This window comes from Melanotaenia boesemani, chromosome 14, assembly GCF_017639745.1.
Source record: "Melanotaenia boesemani isolate fMelBoe1 chromosome 14, fMelBoe1.pri, whole genome shotgun sequence".
In the NCBI taxonomy this organism is placed as follows: Eukaryota; Metazoa; Chordata; class Actinopteri; order Atheriniformes; family Melanotaeniidae; genus Melanotaenia; species Melanotaenia boesemani.
In genome coordinates this window covers 9,048,472-9,063,500 of record NC_055695.1, presented here as the reverse complement: position 1 = coordinate 9,063,500, position 15,029 = coordinate 9,048,472, and the positions used below count along the sequence as shown (strand labels likewise).

Below are 15,029 nucleotides of genomic sequence, written 5' to 3'. Positions count from 1 at the left end.
TAGCACTTTTCCTTTTTTCTGAGGAGTCTTTATTGTATAGCACATTTCATGTAACAGACAATTCAGTGCTTTACATAAAACATTAAAGCATTACAGCCGGGTGCAGAACATTAAAAAGTACATTAAAAACTAACTTTGAAAAGAAATAAATGAAAAGGACAACAGAAAGACCTTAAATATAAAAAGACACAACGCAAGAAATAAAACTATTATTGTGAGAAATTAACTGTTGTTTTGATAAAAGGCAGCAAAGAGGAAAGTTTTTAACCTCGAATGAAAACAGCTGAGTTTCAACAGACTTTTTTTGTAAAAGCTAAACATTTATAGCACAAGATCACAGCTGCTCATCTGTGTGTGTTGTCATGTGACGCATCAAATTAAATTTTTTATGAAAACACTTTCCACAAGTTTTACAACAATATGGCTTCTCACCTGTGTGAGTTGTCATGTGACGCAACAAAATTGAGCTTTGACTGAAACATTTTCCACATGTCTTACAAGAATATGGTTTCTCACCTGTGTGAATTCTCCTGTGGCGCAAAAAATCTGAGCTACTACTAAAACATTTTCCACATGTCTGACAAGAATATGGCTTCTCACCTGTGTGAATTTTCATGTGGCGGGAAAAATCTGAGCTACTGAAACATTTTCCACATATCTTACAAGAATATGGTTTCTCACCTGTGTGAGTTCTCATGTGACGCAACAAATCATAATTTTTACTGAAACATTTTCCACATATCTTACAAGAATATGGCTTTTCACCTGTGTGAGTTGTCATGTGACGCAACAAAATAGAGCTCTGAATGAAACATTTTCCACATATCTTACAAGAAAATGGCTTCTCACCTGTGTGAATTCTCTTGTGGCATAACAAATTATTCTTTTGATGGAAACATTTTCCGCATGTCTCACAAGAATACGGCTTCTCGCTTGTGTGAGTTGTCATGTGACGCAACAAAATAGAGCTTTGACTGAAACATTTTCCACATGTCTTACAAGGAAATGGTTTCTCACCGCTGTGAATTCTACTGTGGCGCAAAAAATCTGAGTTATAACTAAAACATTTTCCACAAGTTTGACAAGAATATGGCTTCTCACCTGTGTGAGTTCTTACATGAACAGTAAACTTATTTTTATGTCTAAATGTTTTACCACAAGTTTTGCAGGAATATTGTTTTTCATGGACTGTTTTATGTCTTCTAAGAGATGATGGCTTAAGAAACCTTTTCCCACAAGTGTCACACAAACACTGCTTCTCAGCAGGTTGCTCAGTATTACAATAATTTTCTGACAGAGCGGACTCTCTTATATGATTAATATTCGTTTGACAATTATTTTCTGGTTTCCTATCTGCATATCTGGTTGGTCCTGAGTCTTCAACTGTGCTTCCCTCTAAATGCGAATGTTCGTCTACAGGAGAGGTGTAGGAGGGAATATAGTCCCTGTTGGATGGTTTTTGATCATCGAAGTCATGTTCCCCACGACCAGCAGTAATTGAAAAGTCATCAGTTTCATCCTTCAGAAAAAGCTCTCCTCCCTGGTTGATAAGGAGTTCCTCCTGTTCCTCTTTAACACGTGCAGACTCTGGTTGGTCCAGTCTCATGTTGGAGTTCAGCTTCTGGTCGCAGAGCTGCTGGTCATCTTGAACAGGTTCATCCCCCTTGCAGATATATTGATGTGGAGCCTCTGTTGTGTGGGAATTTGTTTGTGGTTTCCAGATGATGTCCAGCAGTCTGCGCTGACGATCGATCTCGTCCTCGTACTGGACGATAGTTTTTTCCAACTCTGTGAATATTTCTTCAGCTGCAGCATTTAGTCGCTCCCTGATAAACTCCCTCAGATGTTGAACCGAAGACATTGTTGCTGAACACTGAAGTATTCAGCAGAGATACTTCAAAACAACAATTTTCCTGATCAATCCACACACGAGGAAAGTAAACTATGCTGCTAGCTTAACGGAATGTTTACTTCCGGTTTGTGTTACACTGTAATGTTCCGGTAGATGAAGATATCAACTTTTTTTTCCGCCAGAAAGAAAATGTGTAGACGTGTGAAAGTGTGAAAAAGTTATTTTATTCAGAAACTGATTACTAAACGTTAGAATCTAACATTGAACACATGAAATTGTTGGTGAGGAGGTATTTAGATTTTTATTAATCTTATTTAAATTTTTTAATGACCAGCAAGTCTTGCTGTCAGTGACAAACCTTGATTTAAGCTCACTGTAAATGGTGTGCAAACAACATGATTATATCTAAGAAACTGACAGAACAAAGGCAATTTAACCAGAGCAATTCTAACAAAAAGGTTTAAAAACACATTGTTTTTAACCTGTCCCTTAACACAAATGAATGAAACAAGTTTTCTTAAATTATTGAATGTAAAATAGCAATCAGTACTTGCATGAATCCTGATGCCAGATGAAAAATAAAGTCACACTTTTCTCAACAAAAGTAGTCAAATGTTCTCTGTAACTAATGACACTGAAATGCAGATTTCACTCAAGACTTTAATATTCTTTAGAAAGACTTGTTCCAGAAACTCAGAACTTAAAGGATCTTTATCCCTGTCTGTCATGGTTTGTAGTCCTGGAAAAACAGGTCAGCATACTCTAAAATGTGATCAACAGCACTAAGTAGCAGCACATCTGTGTTCACATCCAGGTCCAGCTCTGATGAGTAGTCCTTCACCAGGACAATGTAGGATGGAGATATACCCAGCAGAGCTGCAGATATGTGAACCTGCAGCAGACACAAGAGTTGAGTCCCTTCAGCTGGTTCAGAAATGTACCAAGCCAAACAGGTGTTGCATTACCTTATGACATAATTCAAGTATCAATTATGTTCCTACATAGTATTATGTGTCTGTTTCAACCAACCATCTCAATAATGTTCTGGTTTTTGTAAACCTGAGTGACATCTTTGGCAGTTTGCAAATATGGTCAACATGGGTCAACAGAGCCTCCTGATGAACACCTTAAAGACCATGATGCGAGAATACGAGAAATAATTTTAAAAAACAAAAATAAAGAAAAAAGTAGCCCTGAAGGAAGAATTTTTTATGAATTTGATTGTGATTGATATATGCCTTCACTTTGAATAAAGTAGTTAAAAGAAGTACTATGTAACAGTCCAATCTTAAACTCTGTTCCTGACCCTGATGGTACTATGACATTTATTATTTGCATTCCTGGAGCTGTCGCTCCTCAGCAGGATCCTGAGGCTGAGATACCACACTTCACAACTTTTGAATGATATGCAGCTGAGTTTCTCTCACTCCTGCACTGTGATGATGATTGTTAAGATATGATTAGATAGGTAGATCTTAAGTTTAATGAATGCATAACAATTTAGAGGCAAGGATTAGCCAAGCCCTGAACTGTATAACAACAGCTGTCCTACAAGAGTAAAATAGCATGACCCTGGCTTCTGACTCATGGACCTCACTGTCTCCAAAGTTTTTAACTCCAGACTTTAAATTTTCAATTGATAGTTTTTTAGCTACAATTTTAAGCTTTTTTGACCTTTCTGAGCCAGACATGATGTCAGATATCCATTTAGAAGATGAAGGATTGTTGAATACACCACAGTGGAAAATGGATTCTGAACCTTCACTACAGGATGAGCAGCATAAATGAAGACGTCAGCAAGACAGGATGCCTCCAAAGTACCTACAAGACTAAAGAACAGATTTCTCCTGCAAAGCAAACTACAACATCTGTAGGATGTGTTGCACAAAGTTCAGAGACTGTATTATTAAGAAATTAAGTTGCAGAGTTAAAAGTCATGGTCATAGACTTGATTGTTAATCAGTTTGAGCAGATTTCCTCTGAGAGTGATTCAGAGGGTTAGCATGACAAATGTTCTCAGGAGGCCCAGCTTGTTCTATATGTATAAAAGCAGCTACTTTATAGCTTTGAAACCAAAAATCTGATCCTGAACCCAACTTACCTGAACCCGTAAACAATCCACATCCTGGGAAAATAGTCTACTCAAACACATTTTTCCTATAGCCATGGTCATGCAGCCTCTGTACCATGTGTACATACAGTAAGAGACTTACTGCAGTTCTCCATATTACACAAAATCCAATCACTCAACTTCAGGAATCATCTTCCCCAGCAGCTCCTGTATCAGGTCCAGTTTCTGTTCCTTGCATTCCTTCCAGTTCAGTTTTACCTCACGGACCTGTTATCTATGCTCATTCAAGTTTAGTTTTATCATCTAATGTTCCTTCCCTCCAAATCCCACTAGCTAGCCTCCTTTGTCATCATCTGCAATTCAAGTACCACCGACTTACCTACCATCGGATCAAAGGCAACAAGTCTCCTTATTTAAATGATTTTATACAGCTCATGTCATTCATGGTCTTGACCGTCAGCAACCAGTTGCACAGCTGATGCTTGCTCCTTTATATTCAATACAGTCTTAATCTATTATGGCACCTCAGGTTTCATTCAGTTTGCAGTCTGTTTGCCCCAGAAGTAATGTGGTTCCATATCCACAGTACCATTAACCTCAGCAAACTGTTACAGAAAATGGTGGGTTCAAGATATATTTGTAACTGTAGAGGTACCTTCATTCCCTTACTCAAAAAGACCTGTATAAATTTGTACAGCTGAAACTGGCTCTCACAAACCTGCCAGCAGAAGAGTCAGAAATGCATAAATATAATATTTTGTTGAATTATTTACATCTCTTCTCTGCATGCTGCACTGCTCTGTCCTGTGCTCATGATCCACATCCTTAAACCACAGCTTTAGCAGCATTAAAGCGACAGTTCTGCCAACCACACCAACTAGCTCTGAAAGAGATTCAAGAAGGCAGAAGAAGCATTAAAAAGGACATTAAATAAAACTTTAAGAGAGACAAAAAGCTAAGATAAAATACGATTAAATGCAAGAAATAAAAGTCCCAGTGTGAGAAATTACGAGCTGCTTTAATAAAAGATGACAAATAGAAAAGGTAAACTTTTGTTAAACTTTTGTTTAAAGCTGCAGAAAGTTTCAACTAAATCTACCAAAAGTTGCTTTTGGAGATGCTGAGGGGTTTTAGAGTTAGAGTGAGGTCATTGGTGGTTTGGTGCAGTCTCTGGAACCAAGAGAAAACATAATCTACCACATTATCTTACAAACTGTGAAAGCCTGAAATGTTTGGGCACAGAGGTGAAGAAACAGCTAAAGGAGCAGAAAAGATATTAGACGTGTCGCAGAATTGACGAAGCGGTAGACTGCACCTTAAAAAGAGCCTTGCCCTAAATGCAGTTTCCAGCATCTGAGAATATTACACGAGGTCAACAGAACTCGAGCATCCAAAAGTATTGTTTATATACCCACAAGGCTTATCACTGAAAGTACTGCTGAAAGTAAAGTTTGTAGTTTTACTGTGTTGTGATCAGTTTAGTCAAGATAATTTACTTTTTCTGTTATAGTGATGTTTATAGAGGGTCACTGAATGTCTCAGAGATCACAAGGCCTGTCAGTCAGAACTGTGACACATCTCAGGATCTGTGATTGGATGGCAGTTAAAGTGAGCTGTTCATGTTTGCCCATGTGTGTGTAAGGAGTGAGAGACTGAGGGGATAGCAGCTGTTGGTAACCTGCAGCAGGACTTATTTTGGCGTTGGCTACAGCTGCACAGTTGTGTGTGTTCCTAAATAACAGTCAAGAACACAGATTACATTTCACCATTATTTGTTTGGGGAATGCTACATGCTTGTGTGATATATCTAGCCAATGTTTGAATTCCTTGAAGATGATGTGAAAAAAACATTTAAATGGATGCATTAATAATGTAGGTTCCCACCAGATAATGCGTAATGGACCCAGGGCATGCTTGAGGGACAACTGTAATCTGTTCCTGAAGCCACTAGACAGAAAACCACGTGACAGAACAGTTATGATGTATTCTGTTAGCAGATGATAGCACTTTTCCTTTTTTCTGAGGAGTCTTTATTGTATAGCACATTTCAATTTAGTGCTTTACATAAAACATTTAAAAGCATTACAACCAGTTGTAGAAGTATTAAAAAGTACATTATAAACTATTTTTGACAAGAAATAAATGAAATTGATGACACAAAGAACTTAAATAGAATAAGATACAACGCAAGAAATAAAACTTTCAGTGTGAGGCATTAATGGCTGTTTTGATAAAAGGCAGCAAAGAGCAAAGTTTTTAACCTTAAATGAAAACAGCTGAGTTTCAACAGACATTCATAACACATTTTACAAAAACATGGCTTCTCAGATGTCTGATTTTTCTTGTGTCGCACCAAGTTACCATGATGACTGAAAACATTGTCCACTTGTTTGACAAGAATACAGCTGCTCACCTGTGTGAGATCTCGTGGCCCATAATAATATGAAGGACTGAAACATTTTCCACAAGTTTTACAAGATCACAACTGCTCATCTGTGTGAGTTCTCATGTGACGCATCAAATTAAATTTTTTAAGAAAACATTTTCCACAAGTTTGACAAGAATATGGCTTCTCACCCGTGTGAATTCTCATGTGGCATAACAAATTACTCCTTTGATGGAAACATTTTCCACAGGTCTCACAAGAATAGGGCTTTTCACCAGTGTGAATTTTCATGTGGCGCAAAAACTCAAAATGTTTACCAAAACAGTTTCCACATATCTTACAAGAATATGGCTTCTCACCAGTGTGAGTTCTCATGTGACGCAATAAATCATCATTTTTGTAGAAACATTTTCCACATGTCTTACAAGAATATGGCCTCTCGCCTGTGTGAATTTTCATGTGACGCAACATATCACAATTTTGAATGAAACATTTTCCACATATCTTACAACAATACGGCTTCTCACCAGTGTGAATTTTCTTATGGCGCACAAAATCAGAATTTTTACGAAAACATTTTCCACATGTCTTACAAGAATACGGCTTCTCACCCGTGTGAATTCTCGTGTGGCATAACATATTATAATTCCCATTGAAACACTTTCCACATGTCTCACAAGAATACGGCTTCTCACCTGTGTGAGTTCTTACATGAACAGCAAACTTATTTTTATATCTAAATGTTTTACCACAAGTTTTGCAGGAATATTGTTTATGGACTGTTTTATGTCTTCTAAGAGATGATGGCTTAAGAAACCTTTTCCCACAAGTGTCACACACACACTGCTTCTCAGCAGGTTGCTCAGTATTACAATGACTCTCTGACAGAGAGGACTCTCCTACATGATTTGTCTTCGTTTGACAATTATTTTCTGGTTTCCTATCTGCATATCTAGTTGGTTTGGTTGAGTCTTCAACTGTGCTTCCCTCTAAATGCGAATGTTCGTCCACAGGAGAGGTGGAAGATTGCATATAGTCCCAATTTGATGGTTTTGAATAATTGTGGTCATTTTCCCCATGAGCAGCAGTAATTGAAAAGTCATCAGTTTCATCCTTCAGAAAAAGCGCTCCTCCCTGGTTGGTAAGGAGTTCCTCCTGTTCCTCTTTAACACGTGCAGACTCTGGTTGCTCCTGATCCAGGTTTGAGTTCAACTTCTGGTCGCAGAGCTGCTGGTCATCTTGAACAGCTTCTTCCTCCTTGAAGACATATTGAAGAGGAGCCTCTGTTATGTGGGAATTTCTTTGTGGTTTCCAGATGATGTCCAGCAGTCTGCGCTGACGATCGATCTCTTCCTCGTACTGGACGATAGTTTTTTCCAACTCAGTGAAAATTTCTTCAGCTGCAGCATTTAGTCGCTCGCTGATAAACTTCCTCAGATGCTGAACCGAAGACATTGTTGCTGAAACACTGAAATATTCAGCAAAGATAATTCAACACAATCGTCTTACCGATCAATCCACACAAGAAAGTTAATTATGCCGCTCAAACTAGCGGACTGTTTACATCCGGTGTTACACTATTAAGTTCCGGCAGAAGAGGAAATCAACTTTTTTTTTCCGCCAGAAAGAAAATGTGTAGAAATACATAGAGGTGTGAAAAATTCTTAATTTATCCAGAAACTATTACATGATTAAAAACATGAAATTATTGTCGAGGAGGTATTTAGATCTTTATTACTTTTATATAAATTATTTAATGACTAATAGGTCTTGCTGTCAGTGACAAACCTTGATTTTAAGCTCATTGTAAATGGAATGAAACCAACATGATCATATCTAAAAACTGACAGAACAAAGACAATTTAATAAGAGCCATTAAAACAGAAAAGTTTGAAATCGCATTTTTTTTAACCTGTCCCCTACCATGGTTGGATGAAACAAGCTTTCTTAATTACTGAATGTAAAATAGCAATCAGTAATTGCATGAAACCTGAGGCCAGATGAAAAAAGTCACACTATTCTCAGCCAGACTAATCAAATGCTCTTTTTAACCAATGACAATGAAATGCAGATTTCATTGAAGACTTTAATATTCTTTAGAAATACTTTTTCCAGAAACTCAGGAATGAATTGATCTTTTTTCCTGTCTGTCATGCTTTGTAGTCCTGGAAAAACAGGTCAGCGTACTACAAGATGTGGTCACCAGCACTAAGTAGCAGCACATCTGTGTTCACATCCAGGTCCAGCTCTGATGAGTAGTCCTTCACTGGGATGATGTAGGATGGAGACATACCCGGCAGAGCTTCAGATTTGAGAACCTGCAACAGACACAAGAGTTGAGTCCCTTCAGCTGGTTCAGAAATGTACCAGGCCAAACAGGTGTTGCATTACCTTATGACATAATTCAAGTATCAATTATGTTCCTACATAATAGTATGTGTCTGTTTCAACCAGCCACCTCAATAATGTTCAAATTCAATTCAAAATCAAATCCTTTATTGTCCCCAGAGGGAAATTGATTTTGCAGCCAGAACACAGAGGACAGACATCACAATAAAAAAATCAAAAACTAAATCAGAACCAATGGCATATGTCAAAAAACAAGATACACACAATCCAATAACAACAAATGAGATTAAATAAGATAAATTAAATCACAGCTAAAAAGAAATAGAGAGAACAACTAGGTCACCTCAGTGGCTATTTCCATTTAGTACAGCAGTAGGGACAAATGACACTTTCAGTTTAAAGTTTTCTTACATTTTTTAATGTAAAGTAACAATCACTACTTGCATGAATCCTGATGCCAAGTGAAAAATAGTCAAACTTTTCCCAAGAAAACTAATCAAACAATGTAAATGTAAATCATTTGAAAATTGAAACTGCAAAGCGGGCTCACAACTGAGGTTCAGTTTAATGTCAATTTTCTGGATAAATATATTTTCTCACTTAGTTCAGTGATGTGCTCTCAAAGCTGTTTGAAAGTGGTGTTGAGGTCTTTGCAGTAGGTCAGAACTGTGGAAGCATCCACCACGAAGGCAACACTGTGGATTTTGTCCTTAAGGCTTGGCATATGCACAGTTTCTGATGGCACTGACTTATCTGGGCTAAACTAAGAGTTATTAGAGAGAAACAGAAAAAAAAATAAAAACTTTGCTTTTGGCAACTCGCGTCAACTACCAGCTGGCTGGTGGGTGTCTTAAGAGTTTCACAAGTGTGTTTGTAAACACAAGAAAAACTACTTAAAATGGCATTTTAACCTACAAATTACAGGAGATAAAAGTTTTTCAAAGTTCATCCACAGGATAAAAAAGATTTTATGGCAAATATTGTGTGTGTGAAATGGTTGTGTATCCATTCACATTAATTTTGAATAGGTTCACAAAATTTATTACAAAATCTAGTGCAGTTATCAAGATGTTTCATTTAAAGACTTCAGTGCTAAACCAGACCATCTAAATGTAAATAATTCTATAAGATTAAGGAACAAGAGTAAATTGTCACACATTCCATATGCATGGGAATTTAATAAAAATTGCAAATGTAAATACAAATAAAAAACAGTCTCCAAAATGTCTGGACTCTTGGGTGTGGCAGAACCCACAAAGCTGTAGACTGCATCTTAAAAAAGCCTTGGCCTAAATGCAATGGCCAGCATCTGAGAATATTACATGATGTCAACAGAACTCAAGCATCCAAAAGTATTGTTTATGAACCCACAAAGTTTATCACTCAAAGTACTGCTGAAAGTAAAGTTTGCAGTTTTACTGTGTTGTGTTCAGTTTAGTCAAGATAACTTTTCCCCCTCAATATCAACATCAATGTGAGGAATTAACAGTTGTTTTGATGAAAGGCAGAAAAGAGTGATGTTGTTAACTTCGAATGAAAACAGCTGAGAGATTCAACAGAGATTCATAACACGTTTTATAAAAACATGGCTTCTCAGATGTCTGATTTCTCTTGTGCCGCACCAGGTCACCATTATGACTGAAAACATTGTCCACTTGTTTGACAAGAATACAGCTGCTCACCTGTGTGAGATCTCGTGGCCCATAATAATATGAAGGACTAAAACATTTTCCACAAGTTTTACAAGATCACAACTGCTTATCTGTGTGAGTTGTCATGTGACGCATCAAATTAAAATTTTTATGAAAACATCTTCCACAAGTTTTACAAGAAAATGGCTTCTCACCCGTGTGAATTCTCTTGTGGCATAACAAATTATACTTTTGATGGAAACATTTTCCACAGGTCTCACAAGAATACGGCTTCTCACCAGTGTGAATTTTCATATGGCGCAAAAAATCTGAGTTATAAGTGAAACATTTTTCACATGTTTTACAAGAATATGGCTTCTCACCTGTGTGAGTTCTCATGTGACGCAACAAATAATAATTTTGAAAGAAACATTTTCCACATGTCCGACAAGAATATGGTTTCTCACTTGTGTGAGTTCTCATGTGACGCAAAAAATCTGAGTTTTTACTGTAACCTTTTCCACATGTTTGACAAGAATATGGCTTCTCACCTGTGTGAGTTCTCATGTGGCACAACAAATCATAATTTTGACAGAAACATTTTCCACAAGTTTGACAAGAATATGGCTTCATACCAGTGTGAATTCTCACGTGGCGCACAAAATCAGAATTTTTACCAAAACATTTTCCACATTCCTTACAAGAATATGGCTTCTCACCTGTGTGAGTTCTCATGTGGCATAACAAATTATACTTCCTATTGAAACATTTCCCACATGTCTCACAAGAATATGGCTTCTCACTTGTGTGAGTTGTCATGTGACGCAACAAAATAGAGCTTTGACTGAAACATTTTCCACATGTCTTACAAGAAAATGGCTTCTCACCAGTGTGAATTCGTCTGTGGCACAAAAAATCTGAGTTATAACTAAAACATTTTCCACATGTTTGACAAGAATATGGCTTCTCACCTGTGTGAGTTCTTACATGAACAGTAAACTTTGTTTTATGTCTAAATGTTTTACCACAAGTTTTGCAGGAATATTGTTTCTCATGGACTGTTTTGTGTCTTCTAAGAGATGATGGATAAAGAAACCTCTTTCCACAAGTGTCACACAAACACTGTTTCTCAGCAGGGTGGTCAGCATTACAATGACTCTCTGACAGAGAGGACTCTTCTACATGATTTGTATCTGTTTGACAAATATTTTCTGGTTTCCTATCTGCATGTCTGGTTGGTCCTAAGTCTTCAACTGTGCTTCCCACTAAATGCGAATGTTCTTCTACAGGAGAGGTGGAAGATTGCATATAGTCCCAATTTGATGGTTTTAAATCATTGTGGTCATTTTCCCCATGAGCAGCAGTAATTGAAAAGTCATCAGTTTCATCCTTCAGAAAAAGCTCTCCTCCCTGGTTGATAAGGAGTTCCTCCTGTTCCTCTTTAACACGTGCAGACTCGGGTTGCTCCTGATCCGCATTTGAGTACAGTTTCTGGTCGCAGAGCTGCTGGTCATCTTGAACAGGTTCATCCTCCTTGCAGACATTTTGATGTGAAACCTCTTTTGTGTGGGAGTTTCTTTGTGGTTTCCAGATGATGTCCAGCAGTCTGCGTTGACGATCGATCTCTTCCTCGTATTGGACGATAGTTTTTTCCAACTCTGTGAATATTTCTTCAGCTGCAGCATTTAGTCGCTCGCTAATAAACTTCCTCAGATGCTGAACCAAAGACATTGTTGCTGAACACTGAAATATTCAGCCGATATACTTAAAAACAACCATTTTCCTGATCAATCCACACAGGAGGAAAATTAACTATGCTGCTAGCTTAGCTGACTGTTTACTTCCGGTTTGTGTTACACCGTGAACTTCCGGTAGGAGAGGAAATCAACTTTTTTTCCACCAGAAAGAAGTGAATGTGTAGAAATACATAGAGGTGTGAAAAAGTTATTATTTTATTCAGAAACGAACTCGTTAACGTTAGAATCTAACATTAATAACATGAAGTTGTTGTTGAAGAGGTATTTAGATCTTTATTACTTTTATTTAAATTATATAATGACCAACAAGTCTTGCTGTCAGTGACAAACCTTGATTTTAAGCTCATTGTAAATGGTATGAAACCAACATGAGCATATCTAAAAACTGACAGAACAAAGACAATTTAATAAGAGCCATTAAAACAGAAAAGTTTGAAATCACATTTTTTTTTAACCTGTCCTTTACCACGGTTGAATGAAACAAGTTTTCTTAAATTATTGAACTGAATTTGAACAATCAGTACTTGCATGAATCCTGATGCCAGATGAAAAATAAAGTCACACTTTTCTCAACAAAAGTAATCAAATGTTCTCTGTAACTAATGACACTGAAGTGCAGATTTCACTCAAGACTTTAATATTCTTTAGAAAGACTTGTTCCAAAAACTCAGGACTTAAAGGATCTTTATCCCTGTCTATCATGGTTTGTAGTCCTGGAAAAACTGGTCAGCGTACTACAAGATGTGATCAACAGCATTAAGTAGCAGCACATGTGTGTTCAGATCTAGGTCCAGTAAACCTGAGTGACATCTTTGGCAGTTTCATGGTAAATATGGTGACATATGGTGTTACATACAGTTTCTGAGATATTTTGCTTCAATTTATGGTATAAACTTTGCTCAAAATCCTGTTAAATACAATCTGATACTCATCTTCTGTCCCCTAATAGACACCCTGAAGCAGAAAACAATATTATGATAGTTTTAATATATCACATGGTAATAAATGGTAGATAACCCTCCCCCAATTTTTTTTTTTTTTTTTTTTTTTTTAACATTTTGTTAAAGCGCCAAATGAAGACCTTATATTTAAAAAATTGCACTTTTCTTACCATTCATTCATGGGTTGGGCCTTATTGGGTGAAGAAATAATCTAAAAAACAAAAATAAAGAAAAAAATAGCTCTGAAGGAAGAGTTTTCTTAATGGTTAATGGTAAATTTGGTAAATTTAAGAACTTGATTGTCATTGATATATGCATTCACTTTGGATAAAGTAGTTAAAGACGTACTATGTAACAGTCCGACCTTAAACTCTGTTCCTGACCATGATGGTACTGTGACATTTATTATTTATTTATTTATTATTTCTGGAGCTGTTGCTCCTCAGCAGTTTCCCTCAATCCTGCACTTTGATGAAGATATAAGATATGCTTAGATAAAGATCTGCATAAAAAGTTAGAGGCAAGGATTAGCCAAGCCCTGAACTGTATAAGAACACATCCTACAAGAGTAAAATCAGTCTGATCCTGGTTTCTGATTCACAGACCTTGCTGTCTCCAAAGTTTTTGACTCCACACTTTAAATTTTCAATTGATATTTTTTTAGCAACAATTTTAACCCATAAGAGCTCAAAATCCTGTTGAATACAATCTGATACTTGTCTTCTGTCAAGACAAGTATGTCAAGTATACTTGTCTTCTGTCCCTTAATAGATACCCAGAAGCAGAAAACCACCTTATAATATTTTTAAAATATTACAATGTAATAAATGGTAGACCCCCCTCCAAAAAAAAGTTCAATTTTTTTTGTTGCATTTTGTTAAAGGGCCAAATAAAGACCTCATAAAAAAACACTTTTGTTAGCATTTTTTCATGGGTCAGCCCTTAAAGGGTTAAGGCTTTTTGCCTCCGAAGTACCTACAAGACTAAATAAAAATAGATTTCTATGGTAATCCTGCAAAGCAAACTACAAAATCTGCAGAATCTTTTACACAAAGTTCAGAGACTTTATTATTAAGAAATTAAAGTGGCAGAGTTAAAAGGCATGGTCATATACTTGATTGTTTGAGTTAATCAGTTGGAGCAGACTTCCTCTGAGGATGATTCAGAGGGTGAGAGTGACAGATGTTCTCAGGTAGTCCAGCCTGCTATATATGTATAAAAGCAGCTACTTTTTAGCTATGAAAACTGAAATCTGATTCCGAACCCAATTTTCCCAAATCAGTGAACACTCCACATACTATGAAAAAAGTCTGCTGAAACACGTTTTCCCTAAAGCCATGGTCACGCAGCCTCTGCACCATGTGTACATACAGTAAGAGACATACTGCAGTTCTTCATATTACACGAAATCCAGTCACTCAACTTCAGGAATCATCTGCCCCAGCAGCTCCTGTATCATCAAGTCCAGTTTCTGCTCCTTACATTCCTCCCAGTTCAGTTTTACCTCACGGACCTGTTACCTATACTCATACAAGTTTAGTTTTGCCATCTAATGTTCCTTCCCTCCATTACCCACTAAGCTAGCCTCCTTTGTCATCATCTGCAATTCAAGTATCACCAACACATCTCATTTAGGATCTGTGATTGGATGGCAATTTAAGTGAGCTGTTCATGGTTGCCCATGTGTGTGTAAGGACTGAGAGACTGAGGAGGTATTAGCTGTTGGCAACTTGCAGCAGGACGTTTTCGGTTATTTTGGCGTTGGCTACAGCCACACAGCTGTCTGTGTGTGTTCCTAAATAAATAATCAAGAACACAGATTACACTTCGCCAACTTTGGCTTCTGAATGCTACACCACGTTTCTGTGATAAATCTAGCCAAAGTTTGCATTCCTTGAAGATGATGTGAAAAATATCTGAGCGGATGCATTAATAATGTAGGTTCCATGGAAGACCCAGAGTACGCTTGATGGACAACTGTAATCTGTTCCTGAAGCCACTAGACAACAAACCACACGGCGGAACAGATATGATGTATTCTG

General features: G+C 37.2%; 1 protein-coding gene across 11 annotated transcripts; it reads right to left on the bottom strand.

Annotated features, from left to right (window-relative positions):
* Positions 1–65: 65 nt before the first annotated feature.
* On the bottom strand, positions 66–12,130 carry LOC121652644 (gastrula zinc finger protein XlCGF26.1-like). Of its 11 annotated transcripts, none has more exons than XM_042005515.1 (4): positions 11,009–12,130; positions 6,685–7,004; positions 6,501–6,600; positions 72–765 (listed from the first exon to the last, which is right to left on the bottom strand). In XM_042005515.1, exons 1-4 carry the CDS (start codon positions 12,018–12,020, stop codon positions 335–337), a joined length of 1,863 nt encoding a protein of 620 aa, XP_041861449.1. In that variant the 5' UTR covers positions 12,021–12,130; the 3' UTR covers positions 72–334. The 11 variants fall into 11 exon arrangements, 7 of the variants coding, with proteins under 7 accessions (XP_041861450.1, XP_041861448.1, XP_041861452.1 ...); XR_006012658.1 differs by lacking the exon at positions 72–765 and adding exons at positions 2,087–2,510; positions 6,234–6,322 and having other exon boundaries at positions 6,403–7,004; XR_006012659.1 differs by lacking the exon at positions 72–765 and adding exons at positions 2,087–2,510; positions 6,234–6,336 and having other exon boundaries at positions 6,407–7,004.
* Between the last annotated feature and the right edge of the window lie 2,899 nt (positions 12,131–15,029).